Below are 25,504 nucleotides of genomic sequence, written 5' to 3'. Positions count from 1 at the left end.
GATGGGATGTATGATAGTTGGGCTTAGGTTAAATCAGTAACATGGGGGCGATGGTTGAAGGGATGTGTTACTTTCATTGGAAGGGGCCCCGGGTTGCGCAAGTCGATCACTCATCAAAAGTTTATTTTGGTCCTCGTTTCCTTCAACATGTATGTACGCGAGTTTTGACATGCAACACCTTTTCAACCCTCTATTATGTCGGTACTGCACGGCTTTCGGTGTGCTTACTCCTTTTAAACACCATTTCTCACTCACCCTCTTCCTTCCTCTTGAATGAGATTTCAAAATGGCCGAGTGCGACGCCAGCTGAAAAATGTGGATATTTATGGAAGTGGAAGTCAATAAACCGAGGCTTGGATGCTTGGGGGCGAAATAATAGACCGAGATACATACATGTATGTAGCTGTTACTTTTTATTTAGAGTACGATTGATGGCTTGCAGTGCACTGCAGCTCATCCAGCAATCCAACGACGTCGAAAAGGATACAATACCTATTTAGTAACTAGCTCACCCGCAACGGCGTCATGCGGGATCACTCGTGCAACCCAGGGAGAAGTCACATTGTCGACACGCTCACAGCATGCCTTTTTCAACCCATTTGATTCTCTACATATTCAAATTCATGTGCAGAAATAGGAAATTGCCAGCAAACATCCATGGACTTAAATCTGCCAGCCAATCTTTTCTCATTCTCTCATCCACCAAGCAAGATTAGCCGCAAAAGAAACAAAAAAACATGATTATAATAGCATATGAAGTATTCATTTGACAAGCTTCATTCGACGCACACGTCCGTTACCTTCTTTCGCAATTTTTCTTTATTTCCGACACGTTTTACCCCAGAACCCGTTTTATTTGTTTGTTAACTATTGAAGGAAACCGCACCAACCTAGGCAGAAGAACAGATAGAGTAGAGCCCCACTAAGGAAGAAACATTAATCATACTCCTTTTTTTCATTCCTCCCCCACCCATCAACCCCTCCACCCTTTGTCGAAGTGTAACCTGGTCAGCTAGCTAGTCTTAGAATCGCAACACCAAATCCATTAGCAACAAATAGCGCAGCAAACTACCAACCTAAAAACGACGTCTTTCGTATTCATCATAACCCCTCGGTGGTGGCCCTCGTGGTGGACTCCTGCCTCTATAAGGAGGACTCACCGGACGCCCTCTGTGGGGTTCATCATAATGCCTTCTGCCACCTCCACCTCCTCCTCCATTGGCACCTCCGGCATATGTGTCGTCATCGTAGCGCCTGGGGGGCGGGTAGTCATCGCGGCCTCCGTATCCTCCACCGCGCGGGGGTGGGTATTCGTCGGCCGCTGGAGGTGCGCGCCTAGGCGGGGGGGACCTGTCACGGCCGCCACCACCACCATAGTATGGTTCGCGACCTCCACCACCTCCACGAGGAGCGGGGGAACGCTCACGGTAACGAGATGGGGGTGAATCGTAACGACGCCCATGACGGGGTGGGGAGTGGTAACGGCCACCGGGGCCTGGAGAATAGCGGCGGCCTCCGTAGGCTCGGGGAGAGACAGAACGACGAGGAGGTCCATGACCGCCGCGTGGTGGTGCGTCATGGTCCGGCTAGTTTAAGTCAGCACAATATCTTTTAGCTGAAATAAGGAGGGTGGGAAATACATCGGCGACACAGTTCACATGTGCGCCCTTGAAGTCAGTGCCATCGAGAGAACCGACAGCTCTTTTGAGGTCTTCGTAAGTCTCAAATTCGACCATTCTATAACATTATAAGTAAACCCTCTATTAATTCTATAGGGAAGAGTGAAAAGTTAACTTACCCACGGCCATCACGGTCACGGCTGACCTCGGAGAATACAACGTCGACATTGGACCTGCGTGCGAAGTCTTTGAGATCCTAGGTAGAAGAGAACGTTCGTATGAGTTGAAATCCGAAACAAGACTCTTGTGGGCCTGTGGCTCCTCCAGTAAAAGCAGACGCGCATGTAAAATATTTTCCTGGACAAAGATCTGGCAGGTAATGTCGGGGGGTAAATGGGTTCCTGGCTCATTGGGATACATAAAGATCGATACGACAGTCCAAGCCATAATAATAGGAAGTTATTTTTCTCCAACAATTGGGACGCCCAAATCCTGGGATAAAGCAGGCAATATAGAGGCCACGGAGCAAATTCCATCGGGACCAGGGAATGTTTTCTAGCCAGGACTGGCAAAGGATAAAAATATGGACAGAGGGGTGGGTGTAAAAAGACTTGAATCGGAGTCACGAAAGCCTATGTTGCAGCAGGAATGAGGAGTGCGCCCACCTGCCAGCTCGTATCGGGTTGAAGGCCAGTAACATTCATTCTGAAAGCAGTGCGCCTGGGGCGTGGGAAGCTGCGATCCGCTCCACCAGTATATTCATGGCGAGGTTGATGACGATTACCACGGGCAAACTGTACAGTAAGAGTTTGGCCCTTGAAGTCGCGCCCATGATAGGCTACAGATTCAAGAGAGAAAATGTTAGCTTGTTAAACAGCCAAAGCGATAGAAATTGCCGATGAAATAATGTGATAATAGAGAAAGGAAGAGGTGAATGCGCACCAGGAACCACATCCTTCGCGTCAGCCTCGTTATCGTACTGAATGAAGCCGAAGCCATTCATGAGTTTAACCTCAACGATGTTTCCACTGCCGTGTTCCTTGAAGAAATCTTCGACCTCTTGTTTCCTGGCTGTTATTTTTCATGTTAGTGAAGAGCGATGATCAAGAGGGTTTAGGCCGAACAAAGTTCGCGCGAAAGACATCATCATGAGTGGCGGGCGGTCAAAGCGACGACAAAGATGTCATTGAGTGAAACGAAACGAACAAAGTGAAGGAGACAAGAGAGCGAGAGTAGCATACCATCTTTGTGAAGATTGCCCAAGTAGAGGCGAGTTCCCGAATATTCAGCCATGATGATTACAGCAGACTGGTTTTGATATTTGGGAGTTGATGTTTATCGGTGATGTCAATGGATGGTTGTGAAGTGGAGGGATGTGTGATGCGTGAGTGTCTGTGTGTTTTTTGGGGGAGGGGAGGGAGCGACAATGATGATGGATGTGATGAGATCGACGGCGACCACAGCAGCCAGAGAAATAGGCAGCCAGAGAGGAGAGACGCGAACTCAAGAGGAGGCAAACGGATGGGGCTGACGAACGGGTCGGGACTCGGGAACACTTATATATACCACAGCTATCGCAGATATTGTATGTAGGTCGCCAGGTACTCCACAGTTTTCACTTCTCTTACTCTTGATGACTGGTGCCTGGTTTACTACCAAATAAACGATGTCTTGGAGAGGGGGTGCCCACTCCACACTCCTTGCGGAATTTGGAACACCTTTTTAATTTATTTTTCCTATGGACAGAGAGATGAGGCGAGGAATAGACATACATGCACATACATACACTACGAGGCGAGGCGAGCAGGCACGCACTCACATGCAGCAACTTACAAGTAACGCAACACGACGCAAACTGAGCACAACAGCTCTATGGGAAAGCACTGGCTCTTCTGTGGCTCTTCCCCCCGAGGAACAGGCTAAAGCGGGGAAGGCGTCGAGCGAGAGACGGCCGCTTCTCTTTAAACGGCTCGTGCCTTGGCCTCTAGGACCGAAATGTAGTCACTACACGTACCTGCTCTATCTTCTTAATGCATGCTGGACATCGAAAGTATCTCGCGAGCTCCAAATACAGTACATACATAGATCACGAGCCAAATTACCAGTTGTCCTGGTGAGTAAAGTTGACCATAGATTGTTAAGTTATGACTGGTTCTATTTATTGTTGACAACAAAATCTGATTTGGTCTACCCATGTTCTCAGTCGATGTTGCAGATACAGAAGCAGTTACCACGGTCCAAAAGTAAGATATTCAGATCCACTTGCAGCCTGCGTGAAGGTTGAATTGACATTCCAAAGCTGTTAAATCACCATGTACCTACCTAGGTACATGTACAAACCTGTAGCAAAGATGCAAAGTATATATACGACTACCCCCCTACTGTATTGGATTTAAAATGCTGTCCTTGATTTATAATGCGCTTCCCTCACTCAAATCTATCTACTCTAGAGGCGTCTCTTTTAACATCCAGGTGTATGAGTACCATACTATCTTCTACTAACTCTTTATCTCAGCCTTCTTCGTCGATCCACGAAGAAATGTCGAAGATAATCCCTCATCTGACCAACCGCTGTCCCCTGTTGCAAGCCACAGAACCGAGATGCGCGTCAATCCAACTAACAAACATAAACATAGAAACATAAGACCCCCCTCTCCTCTCCCACCCCGCATGCTCAATTATTTATTGAGGTTGCCTTGCAGATAGTGGGCGGAATAACTACCAGAAGTATTGGCGATAGTCTTTATCTATCCCTAACTGCCGCTGTCGGCATGTTTATCTTCTATTTCATTCTTTTTTCCTCCCTCTTGGTCATAACTGAGTTGACTGAGTTGTTGTTGTGAACGTTCTTGCTGTTGGCTACGCGTGCCCTGGACCATGGAATGAAATCACATACCAGGCTCATAAACATCTCCTTTTCTTTCTGATCTTCCCGCTGAGAAGAGGGGCAGAGGGCCATCAAACTTAGTACTCAAGACTGTGCAACATATATCACTTGGATCTTACACTACTTAAATACGGCTACAACTATTGACCTACTATCGTTAACCTATCACCTATTTAAACGGAATCGTTCAAAGCCTGGAAAAACCAAATACCAAATCTACCCGGAAAAACCACGAGATAAGCCAAACTAGCCAGCACGCAATCAGGACATCAATGCATGGCGCTCGAGCCCGCATACATGTTGAGACATTCAAGACTGCCTGCCTAGCTTTCACTGGGCTGGCTTATTAAAGATATATATCGTATCTGCTCCTGAAACGTGTGGACTCGCTATGTGCCCACATGCGTGTGTCCAAGGAAAACATTGGTCAGATCTGGAAGCACCAAGGCTTAGGAAACGATAGATGTGAAGGGATTGGGAATATTATCACCAAAAGAGGGAAAGAGAAAGTACGATAATGCAGGACTACATACGATGCGTTGACTACGATCGCTTTGTAGTGTAATACACTACCTATGATCTTAGGAAGGTTTAAACACATATAAGGGGGCCATATCTGGGGCTATCTTTCGCGTGATCTAGTCGAACATTGATTGCATGGGACTCAAGCGGGGATAGGATGGTCCTAGATACGCTGTGAGACGTGTATGGTTTCTTTGAGGAACTGGAGAGGTACCTAGAGAATCAGGGCCAACTATGTACTCACCCTGTAGCCCAGTTCAGATGGGTCCAATTCCCGAATCAAACTGGCCGCCTACCATACATAACCAGTGGAGTCGGATATTAGAAGGCTGCCATTCTGCCCAAGGGCATAATCCTAGATCTAGTACCGCATCCAAACCCGAATATTATCGTTTATCCCAACCGTTAAGGGGGGAAATATGTTGCAAATTATATATTGAAAAACTCGATGTACATAGCTTTAAGAATTTCTCCATCTAAATACTGATTGCCGCTATCTACTGCCTGTGTTATGGATCGAATGATCACAGCTGATCACTCGTAAACTCTATGCCCAGTATACACACTTGCATTTCTATCTAAAAAAAAGGGTACCTGTAACCCACAACTCTATCGATGTACTAGGGGTGTACAAATAACCTGCAACTTCAATTCACGGGTTAGGGTCTAGAAAAGGTATTCAATATAGAAAGACACGTGATCTTAATATTTCTAAAACACTGCTCCTCGTGTGGCGAAACATATTTTCCGAAAGAGCTTGTACATGGTGCATAATAGGATGATAGGAGTGTATTATTGGGAGATCAGTATTGGACGCGATGTCACTTCAAAACTCAAGGAAATGAAGAGCTGTGCACTTTAAAAAAGCAAGCTCGTCTGTCAGGACCTCATGGCAACGTGGTTAGAGTGATAAGTTGTGAAGGGGTCGGGTTGGTTGCCCTGCCGATCCACCGAGGCGTCATCGCTACTTGTTCTAAAATCGCTACTGCGGTTTGTGTTGCGACCCTCCTAACACAGATATTCAACCAACTCCCCATCCGTCACCCATCACACCTGTCCTTCCATCGATTAGCGACCATCAACTCTTCCAAACTGAAACCTCGCCTCGACCTCTCATCAATCCCCCGCATCTCACTCCTCCCACCCCTTTCTCGCACGGTCTACTCATGGAGGATCAAGCGGGCCTTCTTCAAGATGCTCTCGGGGTCGTGCGGCAGCAAACGGCCCTGATGCGCAAATGCCTCGAAACTCCGGGGAAGCTTATGGATGCCCTTAAATGCAGGTGCGCAATTGGAAATCCGTCTCTTGAGATATTGGAAGCGCTGACAGTGTGAATGGGGTTGCGATTAGCTCAACGTTAGTTTCCGAACTGAGGACTAGCTCCCTGGGGCCGAAACAATATTACGAGCTCTATATGGCTGTCTTTGATGCTCTGAGACATCTTTCAGTTTACCTAAAAGAGAGTCACCCGGTGAATCATCTGGCAGATCTATATGAGCTTGTACAGTATGCCGGTTGGTTTTCGCTTGACATTGGAAGGTCATCTCAGATTTCTAATGTTTTAACGCATAGGAAACATTGTTCCACGTTTGTATCTTATGATTACCGTCGGGACGTAAGTGTTTATAGCTAAACCGTTACTGTTTAATAAAGCTAAAAACTCCATAGAGTATACATGTCGATTGAGGATGCGCCGGTAAAGGAGATAATGAAGGATATGATGGAAATGAGCCGCGGCGTACAGCACCCTATCCGGTACGAGCTCGGATATCGATTTTGGTCCTCTTGCGGATTTTGTCTGACATGAACAGAGGGCTTTTCTTGAGATATTATCTATCCGGACAATCACGTGATTCTCTTCCCACAGGGACAAGTGAAGGGTTAGAACTCACAGAAAGCCTCCACAGCTACGCACCAAATTACTAACTATCTTTAGACCGGAAGGAAATTTTCAGGATTCTATATCCTTTATTATTACTAATTTTATCGAAATGAACAAGCTCTGGGTCCGTTTACAACACCAGGGGCACTCCCGGGAACGCGATAAGAGAATCCAAGAAAGAAAAGAGCTTCAGCTTCTTGTTGGAAGCAATTTGGTCAGGCTAAGCCAGCTTGTGGACCTTGAGACTTACAAAAATATCATCTTAGCACCATTATTGGAGCAAGTTGTACAGTGCCGTGATGTTTTAGCTCAAGAATATCTCCTTGAAGGTATGTATCATTTCCAAGAGAGTATGGGAAAAACGATGCAAGTTCTGAGCTTCTATAGTAATTACTCAGGTTTTCCCTGATGAATTTCATTTGCACACTCTGGATCAATTTCTTTCCGCTACAGCACGGCTCAACCCAAATGTCAATGTTAAAGCTATTGTCATTGGTATTATGGATCGCTTATCGGCATATGCAGCTCGGGAAGCCGAATCCGAAACTCCCGAAGAGAGACTAAGGAAAGAAGAGGAAGCTGCTGTGAGATTGCTTGAAAAACTAAGTCTCAAAGCAGCAGAGAAAGCCGAGGAAAAGGCTTCCACAGAAGTTGATGGGAATACAAAACCTGCCGCGGAAAATGGTGATGATGACGCAACTCTGGCTTTGAAGGATGATGATCAGACAACAATAGCTGCATCTGAAGGTAATGAGCATCAGGAAACTCGAGGCGAGGACAAGGGCAAGAATGATGGTGAGGACACAGAGTCAGCATCCGGTAAACCTGCAAGGGGAATACCGGAAGACGTAAAGCTTTACGAGATCTTCTACGAGCAGGTTTTGAACCTGGTGAATGTAAGGGCACACACGAGGAGTTTTAATTCCGGTTCGAGTTCGGCTGATTTCCACGTTTCTTCGAAGGCCCAAAACCTACCAATTCAAGATATTACAGCGCTTCTGGTGTCATTATCGAATTTGGCATTGAATGTCTATCCCGACAAACTAGGTATATGAATTGCATTTCTATCTTTCGTTTTAATTGTGCTAACTGAATATTTCACGCAGAATATGTCGATCAGATCTTAGCGTAAGTCCAATCCCAAACATTTCAGACATAATATTAATTATTCATAGATACACCCATCAAAAGGTGTCTGAAATGGCCAACAGTGCGGATCTACACTCTGCACCATGCCAGCAGAATATTCTTAGCATTATGCTTGCCCCAGTCAAGTCATACGCATCTCTTTTTACCGTGCTTGCGTTACCAAGCTATGTCCCCCTCTTACACGCACAGTCTTACCCCACTCGACGCTCAGTCGCTGGCACAGTCGCTCAAAACATACTCAAAAACCAAACCCAGATTTCTACCCCTGAGCATGCTGAAGGAGTGTTCGAACTTTTACGCGTTTTGATCCGTGAAGGTGCCCAACAAGCTCAAGGATACCCTGGAGTTCAAGCCCCTCGAAAGAGAGAGGCCGAGACCGATGAGACGGTAGAAGAGCAAGGACGACTAGCAAGAATTGTTCATCTGCTATACAACGAGAACAATGACACTCAGTTTAAGGTGTGTACTATTCTTACAATACACCTAAAGTTGTGCTAATCAATTTCAGCTCCTCCAAGCCGCCAAAAAGGCCTTCGCTGAAGGTGGTGAAAGAGTGCGCTACACAACCCCTGCTCTCATCACCGCTGGCATCAAGCTCGCCCGTCGCTATAAGACCCGCGAGCATTACGACGATGAATGGCAGACAATGTCGGCTGCACTCTATAAGTTTCTCCACCAGAGTGTATCTGCGCTTTACGCCCGAGTTGGTATTCCGGATCTGTGCCTCCGCTTGTTCCTCCTCTGCGGACAAGTAGCAGACCAAACTGAGTTTGAGGAAGTTTCATATGAGTTTTTTGCGCAAGCGTTCACTGTTTATGAGGAAGCTATCAGCGATTCTCGCGCTCAGTTCCAGGCGGTATGCGTCATTGCGAATGCTCTACACTCGACAAGAAACTTTTCAAAAGAGAATTACGATACACTCATCACAAAGTGTGCTCAATATGGCAGTAAGCTTTTGAAGAAACCAGACCAGTGCCGTGCAGTGTACCTTGCTAGTCACCTCTGGTGGGCTGTCGAAATCGCGGCTAGAAATGAAGATGAGAAGACGCCACTATACCGGGATGGAAAGAGAGTACTTGAGTGCCTCCAACGTGCGCTCAGGGTTGCAGATGCGTGCATGGATACAGCAGTTAGTGTAGAGTTATTTGTAGAGATTCTTAATCGTTATGTGTACTACTTTGACAGACAGAATGAGGCCGTAAGTCAAGAAATCTCTCTTAGGAATTTGAGGGGTAAATGCTAATTCAGGGCGGATTTTATAGGTCACGGTGAAATATCTCAATGGTCTCATTGAGTTGATCCAGAGCAACCTTAGTGCGAACGACAGTTCCACGACCGAGACGCCGAGGAAGCACTTTGAAAGAACTTTGGACTATATTGCATCAAGGGAGTTTGAGGGGGTGATTCTTGACCCGAAATGAGTGGGTGGCTATTCCACAAAAGATATGAATGCGTTGTTATATGTTTTTATTAGGTTCAATTGACAGAATTAGTGGAGTGGACAATACTACATGTACCTATTGTCTTTTCCAACTGTAAGAAAGTGAATAAAACCGCCCCCGAAATCCTTCAACTAGCTAGATCTTAGAAAAAAGTACTCTCTACCTTTGGCTCTGTTTTGGAGGGCATTGATGTGAATTAAGGCCACGGATAGATGCAGTGTATACATGTATGTATGTATGTAGCCATATATTACATTTGTTTTATCTACTTGCTAGATCCTTTAGACATGAGACGCCCTGATTTTCGAATACTCAAAATCCGAGTTTATCCTATCAGACTGATGCTTCAAAATTCCAAACATTAAATGTGGGAATATTCATATCTTATAAGTTTGAGAAAACTCCCCAAGCTTAATAAAAGTGAAGATTAAAATAGTTATTCATATATAGTGTATTCACCAAGCGGATTGTTGTCCGCTTTGGAAACACGAATTAAACAGCATAGTATGTACTAAGAGAATAAACCCTGGCAGCAGGACCCGCACTCTCACGCAGATACATGTACCTACTAAAACATCGTATATTGCTTTGGCTTTGGTAGTATATAAAAGATTCCCCAGAACCATACTATCATAACCGAGTGAGAGCACGCCCCGGTCTCGCTCACAGGAAGTGATGGTGACAAAAGCAGCTGAGATTACGTCGGTGAGGCACATCGCACACAGCGCATAAATCGTCATAGACTACGGTCTGCATACGATTAATGAATTAGAAAAAAAAAAAAAAAAAAAAAAAACAGCGCATAATCATGGGCTATCACTCGATACTTGTTACCATTGACCGATCGAAGGCTATAACAATAACTGTAATATTTCGTCCCTAGAACACCCATCTAACCGGTACCAATACTCTCAAACGAGGAAAAACTAAACAACTGTAACTATTCTGACAATTTTGGTTTGTCTCTCTTTCCCGTCTTCCATTATCCGGCCCTGTATAATAACTACAAGTCTGGGTTCTGAACTTATATTAAACAGCTTCTTTTCCATAGTATGGTTGCCAAGACACTCGTTACTTCCGTCCAACATCTACGCTTATCCGAGCGGACTTCAGTATTATAGCTCTGTTTCCCACCACTGTCGTCTTGTCCATCTATGAAGCACGGTTATATGTACGGTCATGATCATGAACTTACCCCATAAGTTCATTGTTCTTGCTAGCCTGGAGGGAGAGAACGACGGAGAGGAAAATAGATAAGCTCATGGCATTTTTTCGTCGTCCCCTCGCCGAGAAGCCAGAGGGAGGCGAAAAGACAAACCAAAAAGCTCACTCATATTCCTTCATCTCTCTTCCTTGAGCTGTTGAGAAATAGAAGGAGAGAGATTGGGGGAGCAGGAGGCCTATAGGAAAGAGGGGGCCAAACCCCGCAGTTTTTTCTCCCTCTCGTCCTCTCGTTATGAAGCTAGGGGACGAGCAAGAAAGCACCAGTAGATAAGCCTACTGATCCTCATTTCTCACCATTTCTTTCATCGTCCCCCCGAGCTCCCCAGAGCCAGAGGGGACAGCCCAAAAAGAAAAAGAAAAAAAGAAAAAGAAAAGAAAAACCCAAAAAACCCACAGAGAAAAAGCCCAAGCCCACACTCTTTCCCCCATTTACCCCCAGAGACAAAGCGCAGAGAGCTAGAGGACCGGCCGTCAAACCCACAGAGACTCTTTCCACATCACTCCCTCGCAAGAAGACAAAAACCCCAACCCAAAAAAGTCCGCGGCCGTAGAAAGGCAAACGCAAGCTAGATCAAAGCCATTCATTCGTCCTCACCTCACCCCCCAACCTCGCCCCCTCGCCTGGATTCTCCCTCTTGGGCTGACGACGTCTCCAGTAAGTATTCCGTCTGAGACCCCTCCCAGAGTTGTTGGGACTCTAGATTGTAGGAGAATAGACCTACTGGGGCGGGCCAAGCCCCGGACTAGTTGGCAGTGTGGATGTGGATTTAGTGATTTCTAGTGTCGATAGAATGGTGCCAAGGCGGCTGGCTTGGAGGGCCGTTTTAACGACGAGACGGTTAGAGGTAGTCGGGGCTTGGCCTTGTGGCGAGGAGTTGAGTTTGTAGGTAGGACTGCATTGTTTGGCTGCGGCATTGAACTGCAGCGGCGGTGTGGTAATCATGAACCATCACTCGGTGCCAAGAAACCTCGTTTTATGTTTAGAGTGCCGACAGAGGCGACTTGAGCGCATGAGTCTCGTACATATAACAGTTAGAGTATATGGCTTTGAGAGTATGATTGGATCTTTATACAGATTAGTCCTATCTACAGGATGCGATGAATGGCTAGGAATGATAGTGAATCATGGGCGATCACTCGATAGCCAAGCCTTTTTTGGAAGGATGGTTGAGAGGAGATGATGAGGTTTACTTGGGATTTGTATGATGGGCGCACTGAATAGGCTTAAAAACTATATTCCTATAGAACTCCACTCTCTACGACTATCAATTCCAAATACTTCAAAGCTCGTATACATAAACATAAACATTAACCAAAGGACCAGCCTCTACTCCTACATCATCCCAAATCATTCCCATTCCACCCTCCACACTACACTACAAAACATATTCCCAAAACTAAACTTAAAACCCAAGCGCAGCATTAAACTTCACCGCCACACTCGCATCTCTCACATTCAACCCCGCCACCACCGCCTTCGCCGCCTGACACGCCGCCAGCGCGTCCGCGCCCGCCTTACACGTGTTCACCAGATTATCACAGATAAAGTTCGCAATGATGTTCGGGTTCAGCGCACTCGACTGGCCGCCAAACTTGCCGTCGCTGTTTGTGGGGAGGAACGAGTTCTCGGTGGCGGCACGGCCGTCAAAGCCGCCGCCAAACTTCATCGTGGGGTCGGTACAGATGCCGAAGTCGAGGTTCTTGCTTCCGGCGACGGCTGCTGCGGCGACGTCGTCTGCGCAGGGCTCGGTGGTGGCTGCGGCGGCGGCAACAGTGGTGTCCTCGTCGCAGGGTGGGGTGGGTGTTGCGGCAGCCACTGCGACGGTTGCGGTGGAGTCGTCGCAAGGGTCGGTGGTAGCTGCAGCAGCGGCCACAGTGGCATCGTCGCATGGCTCGGTGACTGCGCGGGCAGCAACAGTGGCGGTGGCCTCGTCGCAGGGGTCAGTGGTGGCAGCGGCCGCGGCTACGGTGCTGTCGTCGCAAGGCTCGCTCATGGCTCTGGCAGCAACAGTGGCGGTGGCCTCGTCACAGGGGTCGGTGGTGGCAGCGGCAGCAGCTACGGTGCTGTCATCGCATGGTTCGCTCATGGCTCGGGCGGCGACAGTAGCTGTGGCTTCATCACAAGGGTCCGTGGTGGCTGCGGCGGCGGCCACAGTAGCGTCGTCACAGGGCTCGGTGACTGCTCGGGCGGCGACAGTGGCAGTGGCAGTGGCTTCGTCACAAGGATCTGTCACAGCTCTAGCAGCTACAGTGGGAGTTGCTTCATCACAAGGATCAGTCACAGCTCGGGCAGCGACAGTGCCAGTAGCTTCGTCACAAGGATCAGTAGCAGTGGCCGCGGCCGCCGCAACAGTCGCAGAAGCATCATCGCAAGGGTCGGCCGCAGTATCAACCGAAGCAGTGGAAACACCAGCACCGCCAACAGCAGCATTAAACGCATCTGCAGCAGCCTGTCCAGTGAGCGCCGAGGCTGCAGTTGCGCCTGACTTGCAGGCTGCGACTGCGGCATCTGAAGCTTTGCAGGAGCTTGCCAGCTGGCTACAGATAAAGTCCGCAATAACGCCAATCTTCAAGGCTGACCCGTGGTTGAAGTCGCTTGAAGCGGGCCCAAATGACGCCTCTTTACGGCCGTCGAGCCCGGTGGAGAAAATGATGGTTGGGTCGGAGCAGGAGCCAAAATCCAGAGCTTGACGCTTATTATTATTGTGTGTATGGACATGAGCTTCTGGGGCGCGCTTGGCTACTGCACTTGCTGTTGCTGTATCTGCGGCGGCGGTTGTGTCTGCTACTGCTGTGGTGTCCGCTGCGGCGGCTGTGGTGGTTGCGGCCACTGCGGTGGTGTCTGCTGCTGCTGAGGCGGACTTGTGCTTGCGGTGGGGTTCTGGAGCACGTTTAACTACTGCAGTTGTAGCTGCTGCTGCTGCTGCTGTACTGTGCTTTTTGTGAGGCTCTGGAGCACGTTTGACTACTGCAGTTGTGGCTGCTACTGCTGCTGCTGCTGCTGTACTATGCTTCTTGTGAGGTTCTGGGGCACGTTTGACTACTGCAGTTGTCGTGGCTGCTGCAGCTGCTGCGGTACTATGTTTTTTGTGAGGTTCCGGGGCACGCTTAACCACCGCACTTGCCGTATCTGTTGCTGCCGCAGTAGTATCCGCAACAGCAGTAGTATCCGCGACAGCAGTGGTATCTGCCACCGCCGTCGTATCTGCCGCTGCAGCATCCGTAGTAGTAGCAGCCACATCCGTCGCCGACGCCGACGCCGACTTGCGTCTACGATGTGGTTCTGGGACCCTCTTTTCCATTTCGGGGGCACGCTTGACCTGGGCATTGTTATTGTTGTGCGTATGCACATGGGCTTCGGGTGCGCGTTTGGCGTGGACTTCGGGTGCGCGCTTGACTTGGGCGTTGTTGGTATGGACGTGCGGCATGGGCACGGCGGAGACCATGGCCGCCGAGGCCATGAGGGCGGAAAGGGCGAGCGTGAGCTTCATGATGGATATTTTCAAAGGAAAAAAAGATAAATGTCTATCAAAGACTTTGTTTAAAAGAATGGGTGAAGAAGAGAATATAAAATGAGCACAGCTAGAAAAAGTTAGTGATCAATGGCTAGAATTGTATATCAATCAATAAGAAGCGGGAAAAACAAACCTCTTGGGAAGAAAGGAATATGATGGAATGAGAAAGAGAACTGGAGAACTGCTGGAGAGAATAACTATTGGAAGGAAAAAACCCTCTACTTATAATTATGGAGAGCTGGTTAATAGTACATGCAGTAGCAGTTTATTTCTAGTTACTACAGCACTGTACTACCACATGTTAGTAGATGTTCTCTTTTTCGGAATACTTACCCTCGTAACAAAAAGAGTCAAACTCCCCTTCCCCCTCCATCCAACCCCGTAAGCGTTTAGGTTAACATATCCCTACATGGGCACGGTTCTTCTATCAATTCTGTTAGTTAGATGTAGCTTAAACCCACTTCCAACCATCGAGCTAACTGCAGCAATGTATCTACCCTCGCTAAGTATTGTAGACAAAGAAGGTCACAGGCGGTAGTCAGTAGCAGTAGTAGTAAGGACCCGTGTTTCGATGTCGTCTGAACTCTTGGTACTGCATAAGTCGCAACTATATCACCTCCTTGGCAACGCCCTACACGCCCGCCCACAACTATTGGCGAAAGCTACAGGTAGACTGCGAGGGGCGTTTCGAGCACTTAGGCGCTGTGTCACCTCCCCAAGAAACAGAAGGAATTCCAAGCAATTCGGGAAGCGAGCCGAGACAACGGGGAAAGCTTGTCGCGACCGCCGCCCAGGCGCAGGGATCACTGAAACCCAGTGCGTCTCCGGCATCCCATATCCGCGTCTGCTGCTAGATTCCGGATTCCGAGACTGACGCTTGGGAGTGCCGGCGATGGGGATTGAGGGGAAGAATAGCCTTGTGAGTGGGGAAAGAAAAGCCTGCTGGGATCGGTAGGCAATACTGTCAATGTGGAAAGCGGCATTATGTTGCTTGTTTGAATCTTTCACTTCTCTCCCCCCAGTTATAGCGTCTGACTAGCGCTAGCGTGTGTGTCAATGAGTTTTTTCGAATCACTCGGAGTTTGGAGCAGCTCTTCTGTGGATGTTCTGGAGCGCTGGCTGCGCTTTGGGTTGCCAGTGTTGAGCTTGGAACGTTCGGTTATTATCAATCGGGAGGCTTGGGAGAAGAGATGTGAAATATTGATCAGCAATGTCTCACTTCAGATGGGAACGTCAGTTTTGGAACCCACTTACTTTGATTGTCATTCTCTTCTTTTGGGGATGGTTGTTGCAATTCAGGTAGACAAGCGAGTGATACCCCGTGATAGCGTAGAGATCCATTTAGGCTTGGCAAAGTGTCCCCTGGGCTCCCCCAGAAACGCTAAAGGCAAACTACCCGGTAGCTTTTATCCTGTTCTACTGTTAGTGTGATACATTTCAAGCATACTGGCCCTGCTACAAAACCCAAAGACTCCGTGGGAAACATGTCTATGGTTGACATACATCCCTTGCATCCGAGCCTCGGTGCCTGTGATGTCAAGAACAGACACCAACCCGATGAAAGGAGTGAAATTGTTAATTTTGTCTCGAAGGAACGATGGCTATATGTATTTATATCTTTATCCAGCGGCGTACGTCACTTGAATAGACCAACTACGTTGCTTTATCCAGCCCTTCCGGGTCTTAAAGCCAGATCGCTCCATTGAGCGTCACGTTGTAAGCTGCAAGGAACTTCTCCAAAGTTGTTAAAACATGGTGGTTGGCGGCTACAGAAACATCCTCAAGATAGAGAGCCCACGGATTTCCAAGCTCGCAACTCGATGTTCCCTCATACCGAGATAGAGTGCGGTTAGTCATAGCCCCACTTCTTAACCAGATTCTAGCTAGAGTTGGAACAGAACTTCGAACTACCACAGTAATTCATCTCAGCGGACGCTCACATTGACATTGAAATTCCTTGATCTGGTCACTTGAAAACGCCCCCCTAATCTTCCCTCATACGCGCTGTAAAAGGCAACTTCGACGTCTGTGTAACCGTCCGCTGAGACGAATTACTAGGGTATGCTCCTCCACCGGCTACTGCGGAGCTTTCGGGCGCATCTATAGGGAATCGGCTGATGGAGTCAGTTCTAGTAACAGTCGTACCCTCACGCAAGCTTTAGCTGAAAGGTAAAGTACTTGAACGGAAACAGGCTGTGGCGGTGAAGATGTCGGGATGTACATTTCGAGACATTTAAGGTTACGGTGACAAGATAGGCCCCTAGAGAGCGAGAGTCGATGTATGTTGTGATAGATAATGATGGGTAAGGAGAGAGCCGAATAAATTATAACATGTGAATGTGTCCCAGTATCTATTCCATGTATGGTTGATTCAGGCCTAGTTTAATTTGGGGTATGGCCTTTCGTCATAAAATATCACTCGGTAGCTAGCGTGTAGCTTACTAATAACGATAGGTTTGCATGCCAACCTCAATGAGGGAGCCAAGCTCTATATAATCGCAAACCAATTTTCCTCGATTTTATGGGCAAAGTTGGCATCGCACAGAAGAGTAGCGATTGCAATAACCTACGGGCTGTAGTCCGGAGATTACTAGCGGGGGCAAGTTTGTAATACAAACCTCCACAAAAACCAAAGTCCCGCCGCCTAAGTATATATTCCTTAGAAATTGAATCGTTACTTAGTCGAGTTTACCACAGCAAAGCTAGTATTTTCGTGCATGCAGCTATGTGTAGACTAGACGCGGTGCTGGACATAGTCAATACACCGCACTTATTCCTGACTAGGCTCTTTGTGCAGTTCATATAGTAGACCTCGTGAAACCAGTATCCATGCAACCGCGAGACCATCAAAGTTTCTATGGTTTCCTGTTTATAAATTTGTGCTGGATGGGTTTAAGTTCCCCCACCTTAGATATTTGCCAGGTTCCGAACTTCCGATGATCCCAGGGGAGCGCAACGAACATCCAAATAACTCACATGTTCAGTGATAAGACCAGAGCTGTGTTTACTGAGTTATATCCTTCGAGTGACCCTTGTACCAGTTATTATGAAGAGAATCTCTTGATACTGAAGTAGTACAGGGCTTAGTCTTGTAGTCTTATTTCTTAGCCATGGCTGCTTGTGTTGTGATATAGAGACTAGAATCTGAAGTTCCTCATCATTGACTCTTAGACTGCTTCGGTGATCATAGACTCGGCTTTCCATAGCATATACATCCAAGGTTATGTGTTCGCTGCCCCTATAAAGATCCCGGTAACATTTAAGTAGGAGTTGGACCCCTTTTCGTTTAAATACATTTCATGGTGACGGCCGAAAGTATAGCAGCTATGTTGATTTATCCTGGTATTTGCCGCGCTGAATAAGGTCGAAATCTTCATACGTATTCCCTGCAGCTAAGATGCTGTCGGTGGCCTCCATAGCATTGCATCTGTCCAAGATCCCTAGAACCCTAGCTTGATGTGGTGTTAATTAACTACTACCACTGTGCAGAATGGCCTCTATGGCCTTGATTCTACCAATATTGCTTGGGAGAACCTCTACGGTTTAACTCTCATAATCGAGGCCCTGTCGCCGAAAAGATTTCTTAGGTCAAGTATTCCCTGTAATTGGTATGCTGTCGGTGATCTCCTCTGTCCAAGATGGTTCTCTGGCTTGCTGTGATATTAACCAACAACCACTGCTACTCCTCGAACGGCCTCTATGGCCTTAATCTTGTCAGTATTGCCTAGTAGAACCTCTGCGGCGCTACTCTCATAATCGAGGCCCTGTGGCCGAAAAGTTTTCTTTAGCGGTTAATGTCTCACTGGCTTTACACAGCGTGGTTTTCCAACAACTTCCTGTTGCGTCTGATGTAAGTTAGTAATATGCGATTGTTATCCTTTCATCGCAGGCCCCTGATTCTAACAGACCTAACGGTCTCTGTGGTTGGTTGCTGCTGGTATCAAGGCGATCTTAGTAGCCCGATATCAACTGTGGATAATAGAATCACATCCATCTATTTATTATGGCATGTCTCTGCATGTGCCATCAAGATCTTCTTGGTGGCCGTGGTGATATGTTGTCAAGTCAGCTGCATCTGCCACTACCAAAACATCTTCGGTCGAGACTTTCCCGCGGGGATAGTGCTGTCTTTCGTCAAGATACAGGGAGATGGGAAGGACAGGTAGAAGTGAAGGACGAGAAGATGAGAAAGACAAGAAGATGGGACGGACAGGAAGATGAGAAGGACAAGAAGATTGGAAAGATAGAAAGATGGAAGATGGGAAGATGGGAAGATAGGAGGAACGAGAAGACGGGAAGACGGGAATACAAGAAAAAAGAATGACAGGCGGGTAACAGCACAACAAACAGAAAATGTTGTTTTCGGCGTCTTTTGAACTGCTGCCTACATGTAGTCATGTGCCGGTAATGGCGGTACAATTGTTATTGAATTCATTCTATTCATCCAACCAATCTCTGCGCCTAGATATCCTTGTTTGTGCTGTTTCAATTGATATCTGGGCACAGCACTACGCACGTTTAATTCGCTTCTAAGTATATACACAAAGGAAGACCTTAAGAAACCATCTACAACACCACACACCCCCCCCCCCAATCACACGCCATCACTCGCCCCACCCCACGCCTCCTCCAACGCCACCTGCCCCGCCCCGCCCCTACTCCCATCCCCCGTCACCACCTCCCACACCCTCTCCCTCCACCCCCACCTCGCCTCAAACCTCGCGCCCTCCACCCCCTCCAACACATCCACCACCTCCCTCCCCAGCACGGGCAAGAACTTATACGCATGCCCGCTTCCCCCCGTACACAAAAACAGCCCCCTCCGCTCCGGATGATGGCACACCAAAAAGTCGCCCGTCGGCGTATCCGTATACCAGCACAGCCTCGTCCGCGCCAACGCCCGCCCCGCAAGCCCCGGCACCATCTCCGCCACCGCCGACCGCAGCTCGTCCTCCCCGTCCTTCGGGATTCCGCGGCCCGTGACGGGGCCGCTGGCACTCGTGTAGCCGAGGGCGTGGCACGCGACTTTCAGCACCCGCCCGCGCGGGGGGAGCACGAATAGGCCCGTGGTGAAGTTCAGTATCACGGGCATGTTCTCATAGCGCCTCTGCTCCTCCTCTGTGAGGTCAACATAGCCCACGACCTGCCCCGTCGGCACGGCCCTCCCCCCCAGATCCACCAACCCCGGCGACCACGCGCCCGCCGCCAACACCGTCAGCTCCGCCTTCAGCACCCTCCCATCCTTCAGCACCACCCCCTCCACCACGCCCCCACCAAGCAGCCCCACCACCTCCCCGACCACAAACTCAACCCGCCCGCTGCGCTCCACCTGCGCACGCAGATACCGCATCCCCGCCTCTGCGTCCGCCCACCCCGACACCCTATTCACATACCCGCTCTCCCCCGTGCTCCCTCCCGTGCCACACGCCTCACGGATCGCCGCGGTATCCGTCAGCGGCCGTATCTTGCCCGCCCCAAACAGCGCCACCACGTTGCGCATGCTCTTTGCGACGTAGTCCGAGTCGTCGCCCACGAGCACAAGCCCGCTCTCGGTGTAGACGCCGCCGGCGCCGAGGTCGGCGCGCCAGTGGGCCTGCGCCTCGGCGGCGAGCGCGGCGTACAGCGGGTCGCTGTAGTCGGAGCGGATGATGCGCGATGAGTCGATGGAGGAGCCGTGGGGGGTGGGGAAGGGGTGGGCGTCGAGTAGTGTGATGTGCGTGCTGGAGAAGGTGGCGCGCTGGGAGAGTTCGTGGGCGGTCGAGACTGCGAGGTTATGTCCGTCAGTGGAGAGGTATCTTTAGAGTTTGGGGGTGCTCGGGGGAATGCTTACGCCCGAAGACGCCGGAGCCGATGATGATGATTGAGGATGGTGCCATTGTGGGTTCTGTCATTGAGGGGGGGGAGGGGAGGGGGACGCTATATATGCCATCTACCCCTCCAGACAGGGCCAGGGATTACGGACCGGTCCAGGGGATGCGGTTCTGGGTTACATATGCCGATAAGACAAGACAGACAGGTATGCGCTCAAGCTATCTATCTGCAGCTAACCGCTAAAGGACATCCAGTATCTACTGCTACAACGGGTAGGTACGCAAAACGCCCCCAAGAGCCCTGCCTGCCTGGCTGCCTACACAGGGTATCCAAACCTTTTCGTGACCCGTGGAAAGAAACGTTCAACACACATCCTGACATTACATCACGGCCACCACAAGACAAACACACACAAAAAAAAAGGAACAAAAGAGCAAAAGCAAAAGAACAGAAACCGTAACACCCGTCCCTAGTAGTAATTAACAAATAAAGCTCCACCACAAACCCACCAAACCACAAGAAGAAGCCCATAAAAAAAGCGAGAGAGAAAAAAAAAGAGGACGTTATATAATGAATATATAAAAAAACGAGAACAACAAAAAAAGCCTCCCATTGTTCTTTTAGCCCTCCATGAGGGCGTCGTTGCCTCTAAGCTCCCCCTCCACAAGCTGCTCGTAGCCCTGCAGGGTGTCCTGGATGTGCACTTTGAACTTGATGATCTCGTTGAGGATCCTGTCGACCTCGCCGTGGAAGCGTTCGCGGAGGGCTTGGGCGGCGTGGGCGAGTTGGTCGCGTCTATCATTGGCCTTGTTAGTGATTTTGTTTCCCACAGCCAAGCTCCCAACTCCAACCTCCAATGCAAACAATCCACCCCAAACCACAATTCCAAAACCCAAGAAACGGAAGGAAGATACGTACTCAATCATGACCCCCTGCACCCTCTGCTCGACCGCCAGCACCCCCTCCCTCATCCCCACCCTCATCCCCGCCAGCTCCTTCTCCAACTTCTCAATCTCGGCATTACTCGCATTCCCCTCGACCGCAATATTATCCTTAATCTCCTGATACTCGCCCACCGCGCTCTGCACCCTCGCATGCAGCGTATCCACCTCATCCGCCTTCTCCGCCAGCGCCTCCGTCACCCGATCAATCGCCTCCTGCGTGCGTATCCCCTCATCCTGCGCCTCATGGATCCTCCCCGCAATCTCCCTCCGCAGCTCCATCAGCGCCGGCCTCACCTCATGCCTCAAATCCCTGCCCACCACCGCCCCCGCCTGCCACCCCGTCGCCGCATCCACCAGCAGCCTCGCCTCCTCCCCACCCGCCAGCGGCACCACCGCAACCTCAAACTCCCTCCCCCCGGCATTCGGCGCCGACGCCGGCACAAGCCCAATCTGGTACGCGAGGGTGTTGTAGCGTGTGACAGCGCGCTCCAGCGCCTCCAGCGCACTCGTGGCCGCGCCCTCCCGCTCCGCCAGCTTCTGCCGCGTCTCGGCGACGCGCGCGGAGATGGCCGCGAGCCCCTTGGACAGCTTGTCGCGCTCCGTCGTCATGCGGTCGATATCGGCGGGCGTGAGGCCCTGTCGGTCGACGGCGGCCTGCAGCGCCGCCTTCTCCTCCTCTGCGGCCTGCAGCTCGGCGTCCGAGGCCGTGATCTCGTCGCGCAGCTTCGCGTTCGTGGCCGTGATCTTTGTGATGCGCGCCTCGATGCGGCTGCAGTAGTCGAGGAACTTCTTCGTGTCGGTCTCGATCAGCGTGCGCGAGTCCTCGACCTTCTTCAGCGGCTCCTCGCCGTCGTGGAGGGCCGCCAGCTGCTCCCGGAGCGCCGCGTTCTCGGCGTCGAGGCGCGCGAGCTCCGTGGTGTATGTCTCGGCGCGCTCGTCGAAGGCGGCCGACATCTCGTCGAGGAACTCGTCGTGGTCGTCGTCGCCGGCGAGCCACGCGCGGTAGCAGCTGACGAGGTAGCGGAAGATGATGCGGTCCGCGCCGACGTCGATGCCCTCCGCTGCGGCGGCGTCGTCGTATGCGCCGCTCTGGTAGCGCTCGACGGTGACGATGAGCTCGAGCATCCAGTGCAGCATGGCCAGGAAGCTGGGCCAGCTGTTTGCGCTGCCGACGGCGGTGAGCTGGCTCTTTGTGATGCTCTGGGCGAAGGGGTAGCGCAGCGCCTTGAGGATCGGGGGCGCCTCCTGCTCGATGGGCTTCTGGAAGCGGTAGTTGGGGTCGAGGCGGTGGTAGAGCCACTGGAAGATCATTGTGAAGTCCTTTTGCGTGGGGCTCTTGAGGGCCGTGGGGGTGAGCGAGTGGCCGGCTTCGAGCTCGAAGCCGTTGGTGAGCAGGTATTCGTGGATCTCTTGGCCGATCTTGGCCTGGAAGCTGCGGTCCTTGAGCGGGCGGGGGTCGCGCTGCGGGATGGCGCTGGTGGAGGAGGTGAAGAAGCTGTTGAGGGCGCCGAGGGCCGCGCCGCCGACGGACGAGCGGCGCATGACGGAGGAGCGGCGGGCGGTGGAGGGGGGTGGCTGCGAGGAGGTGGGGGCGTAGGATTGGCGGGCGGAGCGGGGGTCGCGGCGGGCCGTCGACATGAGGTCCGCGTCGGAGGGGCGGGAGTAGGTTGCGGGGGGTGCGAGGGACATGCGGCTGCTGGAGGCTGGGGGACGTGATTTGGAGTTTGAGCGGCGCAGGGCGGAGGCGGGTTGCGGGATTGAGGAGAAGTTTGAGCTCTGGGAGGCGGTGGGGATTCCGGAGAGGGTCTGGCGGGGGGTGCGGGGGGGAGGGGGTTAGTAGGTGGGCCATTGGGGGAGAGGTGGTGGTAGTGGGTAGTGGGTAGTGGGTAGTGGGTGGTGGGTGGTGGGTGGTGGGTGGTGGAAGGAAGGGATTCTTACTTCTCTGGGCCGCTTGAAGGCGCTGAAGAGGTTCGGGTCTTGAGACATTGTGATGTCTGTACAGTGTATGTATGTAGTAGTGTCTGCCTGCTGTAGTATTACCCTCTTGCTATAGTATTGTACTGTTCTCTGTCTGTGGTGGTGGTGGTCGTGATGCTCTGTCGTTGTGCGTCGTCAAGCTTTGTGCGAGTGCGAGTGCGAGTGCGCGGTTGTGGTTGGCTGGCTGGCAGACAGACGGACAGACGTTGTTGTGTTGTTGTGGCGAGTGAGTGGTGGGGGGATGTTTGGCTGTGTGTCAGTGTGTGTGTGTGTCTGTCTGTGTCTGTGTGTGTGTCTGTGTGTGTGTCTGTCTGTCTCTCTGTCTCTCTCTCTCTCTCCCCTCCATCATCTCCATCAGATAAGGGAGATTGCAGCAACCAAAACAAACACACACACACACACACACAGCACCACCACCACCACCACCACCACCGAATATACACAAAACACCCTCGACAGGCCCTAGATCGCCTGCACATCTCATCTCCCGCACGGCCAAGCTCTCACAATCGCTTTGTGTGCATATTCGCCCTGCCCTCTCACCGTCGACCAGGTGTTTTTGCAGCCAGCAACCTCGGCTCGGCCTGTGTTCACTCTCTCGGGACAGACAGACAGACACAGACACAGACACAGACACAGATCACAGCACGGGGGTTTTAATTGCTTGCCTTGCTGGGGTTCCTCTGCTCTCTTTCTGTTGTTCCTTCTCTATCACCATCTTCTTTCTTTCTTTCTTCTTCTTCTCCCGGACCGAGGAATATATATCACTGCATTGTTAAGCTCTCTCCATTAATACAGTCGTCCTCTCTGCCGGTGCCTGCTATCTGCTATCTGCTACCTTCCACTGCCACTCCTGACCCCCTGGACCCCCTTCTGTCCACACTCCTCAAAGACACCTTCCAGAGCTTCTTCTAGAGCCCCCTACACACCCCCAACCATCACCATGCGAGAAGACCTCATTGCCTCCGCCGTAAGTCGTCTCTTCCTCACTGCCATCCCTTCCCTTCCCTTGCCCTAGCTTACCACACACACGCTAACTCGCCAACCAATCACAGGTCAACTGTAAGTGCAGATCAATATCAAGCTCCCCCTTCACCAACCCCCGAACCCCCCACAACATCCCAATCCCCCCAATTCACCCCCCCCAATTCCAATCCAGCTTAGACTAACAACCCCAAACAGTCCTGTCGGACCCCGCCATCGCCGCCTCACCCCTCGAGAAACGCATCGCCTTCCTGCAGTCCAAAAACCTGACGCAGGAAGAAATCGACGCCTCCCTCCTCCGCGCACAATCAGCCCTCGTCCCTGCCGGCGGCGCCCCCCACCCACCGCCCGTCGGCGGCCTCTACCCCCCCGGTGGCTACTTCGCCCCACAAGCTAGCCCCTACCGCTATGCCCCACAAGAGTATGTCCCAATCCCCACCCCCTAACCCCCCAGCCCACCCACCCACCGCAGACACCCAACTAACCCCCTCCAGACTCCCCCCGCGCGCCCGCGACTGGCGCGACTACTTCATCCTCGCCACCGTGACCACCACCGCCTCACTAACCCTCTACCACCTCGCCCGCCGCTACATCACCCCCCTCATCGCCCCGCCCACCCCCCCGCAACTCGCAACCGACAAAGCCGCCATCGACGCCGAATTCGCCAAAGCCTTCACCCTCCTCGACACCCTCCGCACCGACACCAGCGCCCTCAAGACCGCCGAAGAGGAGCGCAAAACGCGCGTCGACGCCGCCCTCGCCGAGGTCGAGTCCGTCATCCAGTCCCTCAAGGACGCCGGCAAGCGCCGCGAGGACGAGAGCAAGCGCGTCGGCGACGAGGTCCGCGGCCTCCGCGACCTCATCCCAAAGGCCCTCGAGGGCCAGAAGGAGAGCCAGAAGAAGGCCCTCGAGGACCTTGGCAGCGAGCTCAAGAGCCTCAAGCAGCTCGTCATGAACCGGACGGGCGCCGGGCGGGCGCAGTACGCGCCGCCCGGCGGCGTGGCTGGCGGTACGCCGCCGCTGGATCCCGGCGTCGGCGGCGGTGTCGTGAATGGCGCCGGGGGCAGCGGGGGGCAGGGGCAGGCGCTGGGCACGGGCGGGAATGCGCTGGGTGGCTTGGGGGCTGCGAAGGGGAGTGCGCCGCTGCCGTTTGGCGGGGTGGGCAGTCGCCCGGCGATTCCTGCGTGGCAGATGGCCGCCGCGAATAAGGCTGCTGCGGCGGCGGTGGCGAGTCCGGCGCCAGAGAGCCAGGGGGAGGGGGCGAGTAGTGGGTAGAGGAGGAGGAGGGTAGGATGATGTTTTGCTGGTTTTTGTGTGTGGTTTGAGGACGCTTTTTTTTTGGTCATTGTCATTATTATAATCCATATGTGCGGTTTTTTTCCCCCAGTTTTGCTCTTTTTTTTTTTTTTCTTTCTGCTTTTTTTGTTGGCTTTTTTTCGTTATGGAGACGTAGGGAGGGAGGATAAAATGACACGGCATATCATATCATATATATCATTGAGCAGGCGGGATCGAGCGGACATGTAGCAATGTAGCATACATGTACTT

The 25,504-nt window shown here is 51.3% G+C and overlaps 6 protein-coding genes across 6 annotated transcripts; 2 read left to right on the top strand and 4 right to left on the bottom strand.

Moving 5' to 3' along the window:
• Positions 1 to 1,076: 1,076 nt before the first annotated feature.
• Positions 1,077 to 2,912, bottom strand: H6S33_006721 (uncharacterized protein; the record flags this gene model as incomplete). Its single annotated transcript, XM_044838064.1, has 6 exons — positions 1,077 to 1,586; positions 1,641 to 1,737; positions 1,799 to 1,875; positions 2,285 to 2,457; positions 2,562 to 2,690; positions 2,861 to 2,912. 6 exons carry the CDS (start codon positions 2,910 to 2,912, stop codon positions 1,077 to 1,079), a joined length of 1,038 nt encoding a protein of 345 aa, XP_044689539.1.
• Positions 2,913 to 6,194: 3,282 nt separating this feature from the next.
• Positions 6,195 to 9,480, top strand: H6S33_006720 (uncharacterized protein; the record flags this gene model as incomplete). Its single annotated transcript, XM_044838062.1, has 12 exons — positions 6,195 to 6,310; positions 6,379 to 6,542; positions 6,601 to 6,643; positions 6,697 to 6,783; positions 6,840 to 6,908; positions 6,965 to 7,239; positions 7,298 to 7,806; positions 7,873 to 7,957; positions 8,017 to 8,038; positions 8,086 to 8,518; positions 8,568 to 9,257; positions 9,322 to 9,480. The coding sequence occupies 12 exons, from the start codon at positions 6,195 to 6,197 to the stop codon at positions 9,478 to 9,480; spliced, it is 2,652 nt and encodes an 883-aa protein (XP_044689538.1).
• Positions 9,481 to 12,128: 2,648 nt separating this feature from the next.
• On the bottom strand, positions 12,129 to 14,216 carry H6S33_006719 (uncharacterized protein; the record flags this gene model as incomplete). Its single annotated transcript, XM_044838061.1, has 2 exons — positions 12,129 to 13,489; positions 13,847 to 14,216. 2 exons carry the CDS (start codon positions 14,214 to 14,216, stop codon positions 12,129 to 12,131), a joined length of 1,731 nt encoding a protein of 576 aa, XP_044689537.1.
• A 4,618-nt stretch (positions 14,217 to 18,834) lies between these two features.
• H6S33_006718 (uncharacterized protein) lies at positions 18,835 to 20,116 on the bottom strand (the record flags this gene model as incomplete). Its single annotated transcript, XM_044838060.1, has 2 exons — positions 18,835 to 20,003; positions 20,071 to 20,116. The coding sequence occupies 2 exons, from the start codon at positions 20,114 to 20,116 to the stop codon at positions 18,835 to 18,837; spliced, it is 1,215 nt and encodes a 404-aa protein (XP_044689536.1).
• A 555-nt stretch (positions 20,117 to 20,671) lies between these two features.
• H6S33_006717 (uncharacterized protein) lies at positions 20,672 to 22,981 on the bottom strand (the record flags this gene model as incomplete). Its single annotated transcript, XM_044838059.1, has 3 exons — positions 20,672 to 20,846; positions 20,970 to 22,801; positions 22,934 to 22,981. 3 exons carry the CDS (start codon positions 22,979 to 22,981, stop codon positions 20,672 to 20,674), a joined length of 2,055 nt encoding a protein of 684 aa, XP_044689535.1.
• Positions 22,982 to 23,915: 934 nt separating this feature from the next.
• Positions 23,916 to 25,231, top strand: H6S33_006716 (uncharacterized protein; the record flags this gene model as incomplete). The annotated part of the gene is made up of 4 exons (XM_044838058.1): positions 23,916 to 23,942; positions 24,028 to 24,034; positions 24,155 to 24,377; positions 24,451 to 25,231. The coding sequence occupies 4 exons, from the start codon at positions 23,916 to 23,918 to the stop codon at positions 25,229 to 25,231; spliced, it is 1,038 nt and encodes a 345-aa protein (XP_044689534.1).
• Positions 25,232 to 25,504: the final 273 nt, after the last annotated feature.

Source organism: Morchella sextelata (assembly GCF_020137385.1).
Source record: "Morchella sextelata strain SCLS chromosome Unknown scls_21, whole genome shotgun sequence".
In the NCBI taxonomy this organism is placed as follows: domain Eukaryota; kingdom Fungi; phylum Ascomycota; class Pezizomycetes; order Pezizales; family Morchellaceae; genus Morchella; species Morchella sextelata.
The sequence above is the reverse complement of the archived record's forward strand: the minus strand, read 5'-3'. Positions and strand labels throughout refer to the sequence as shown.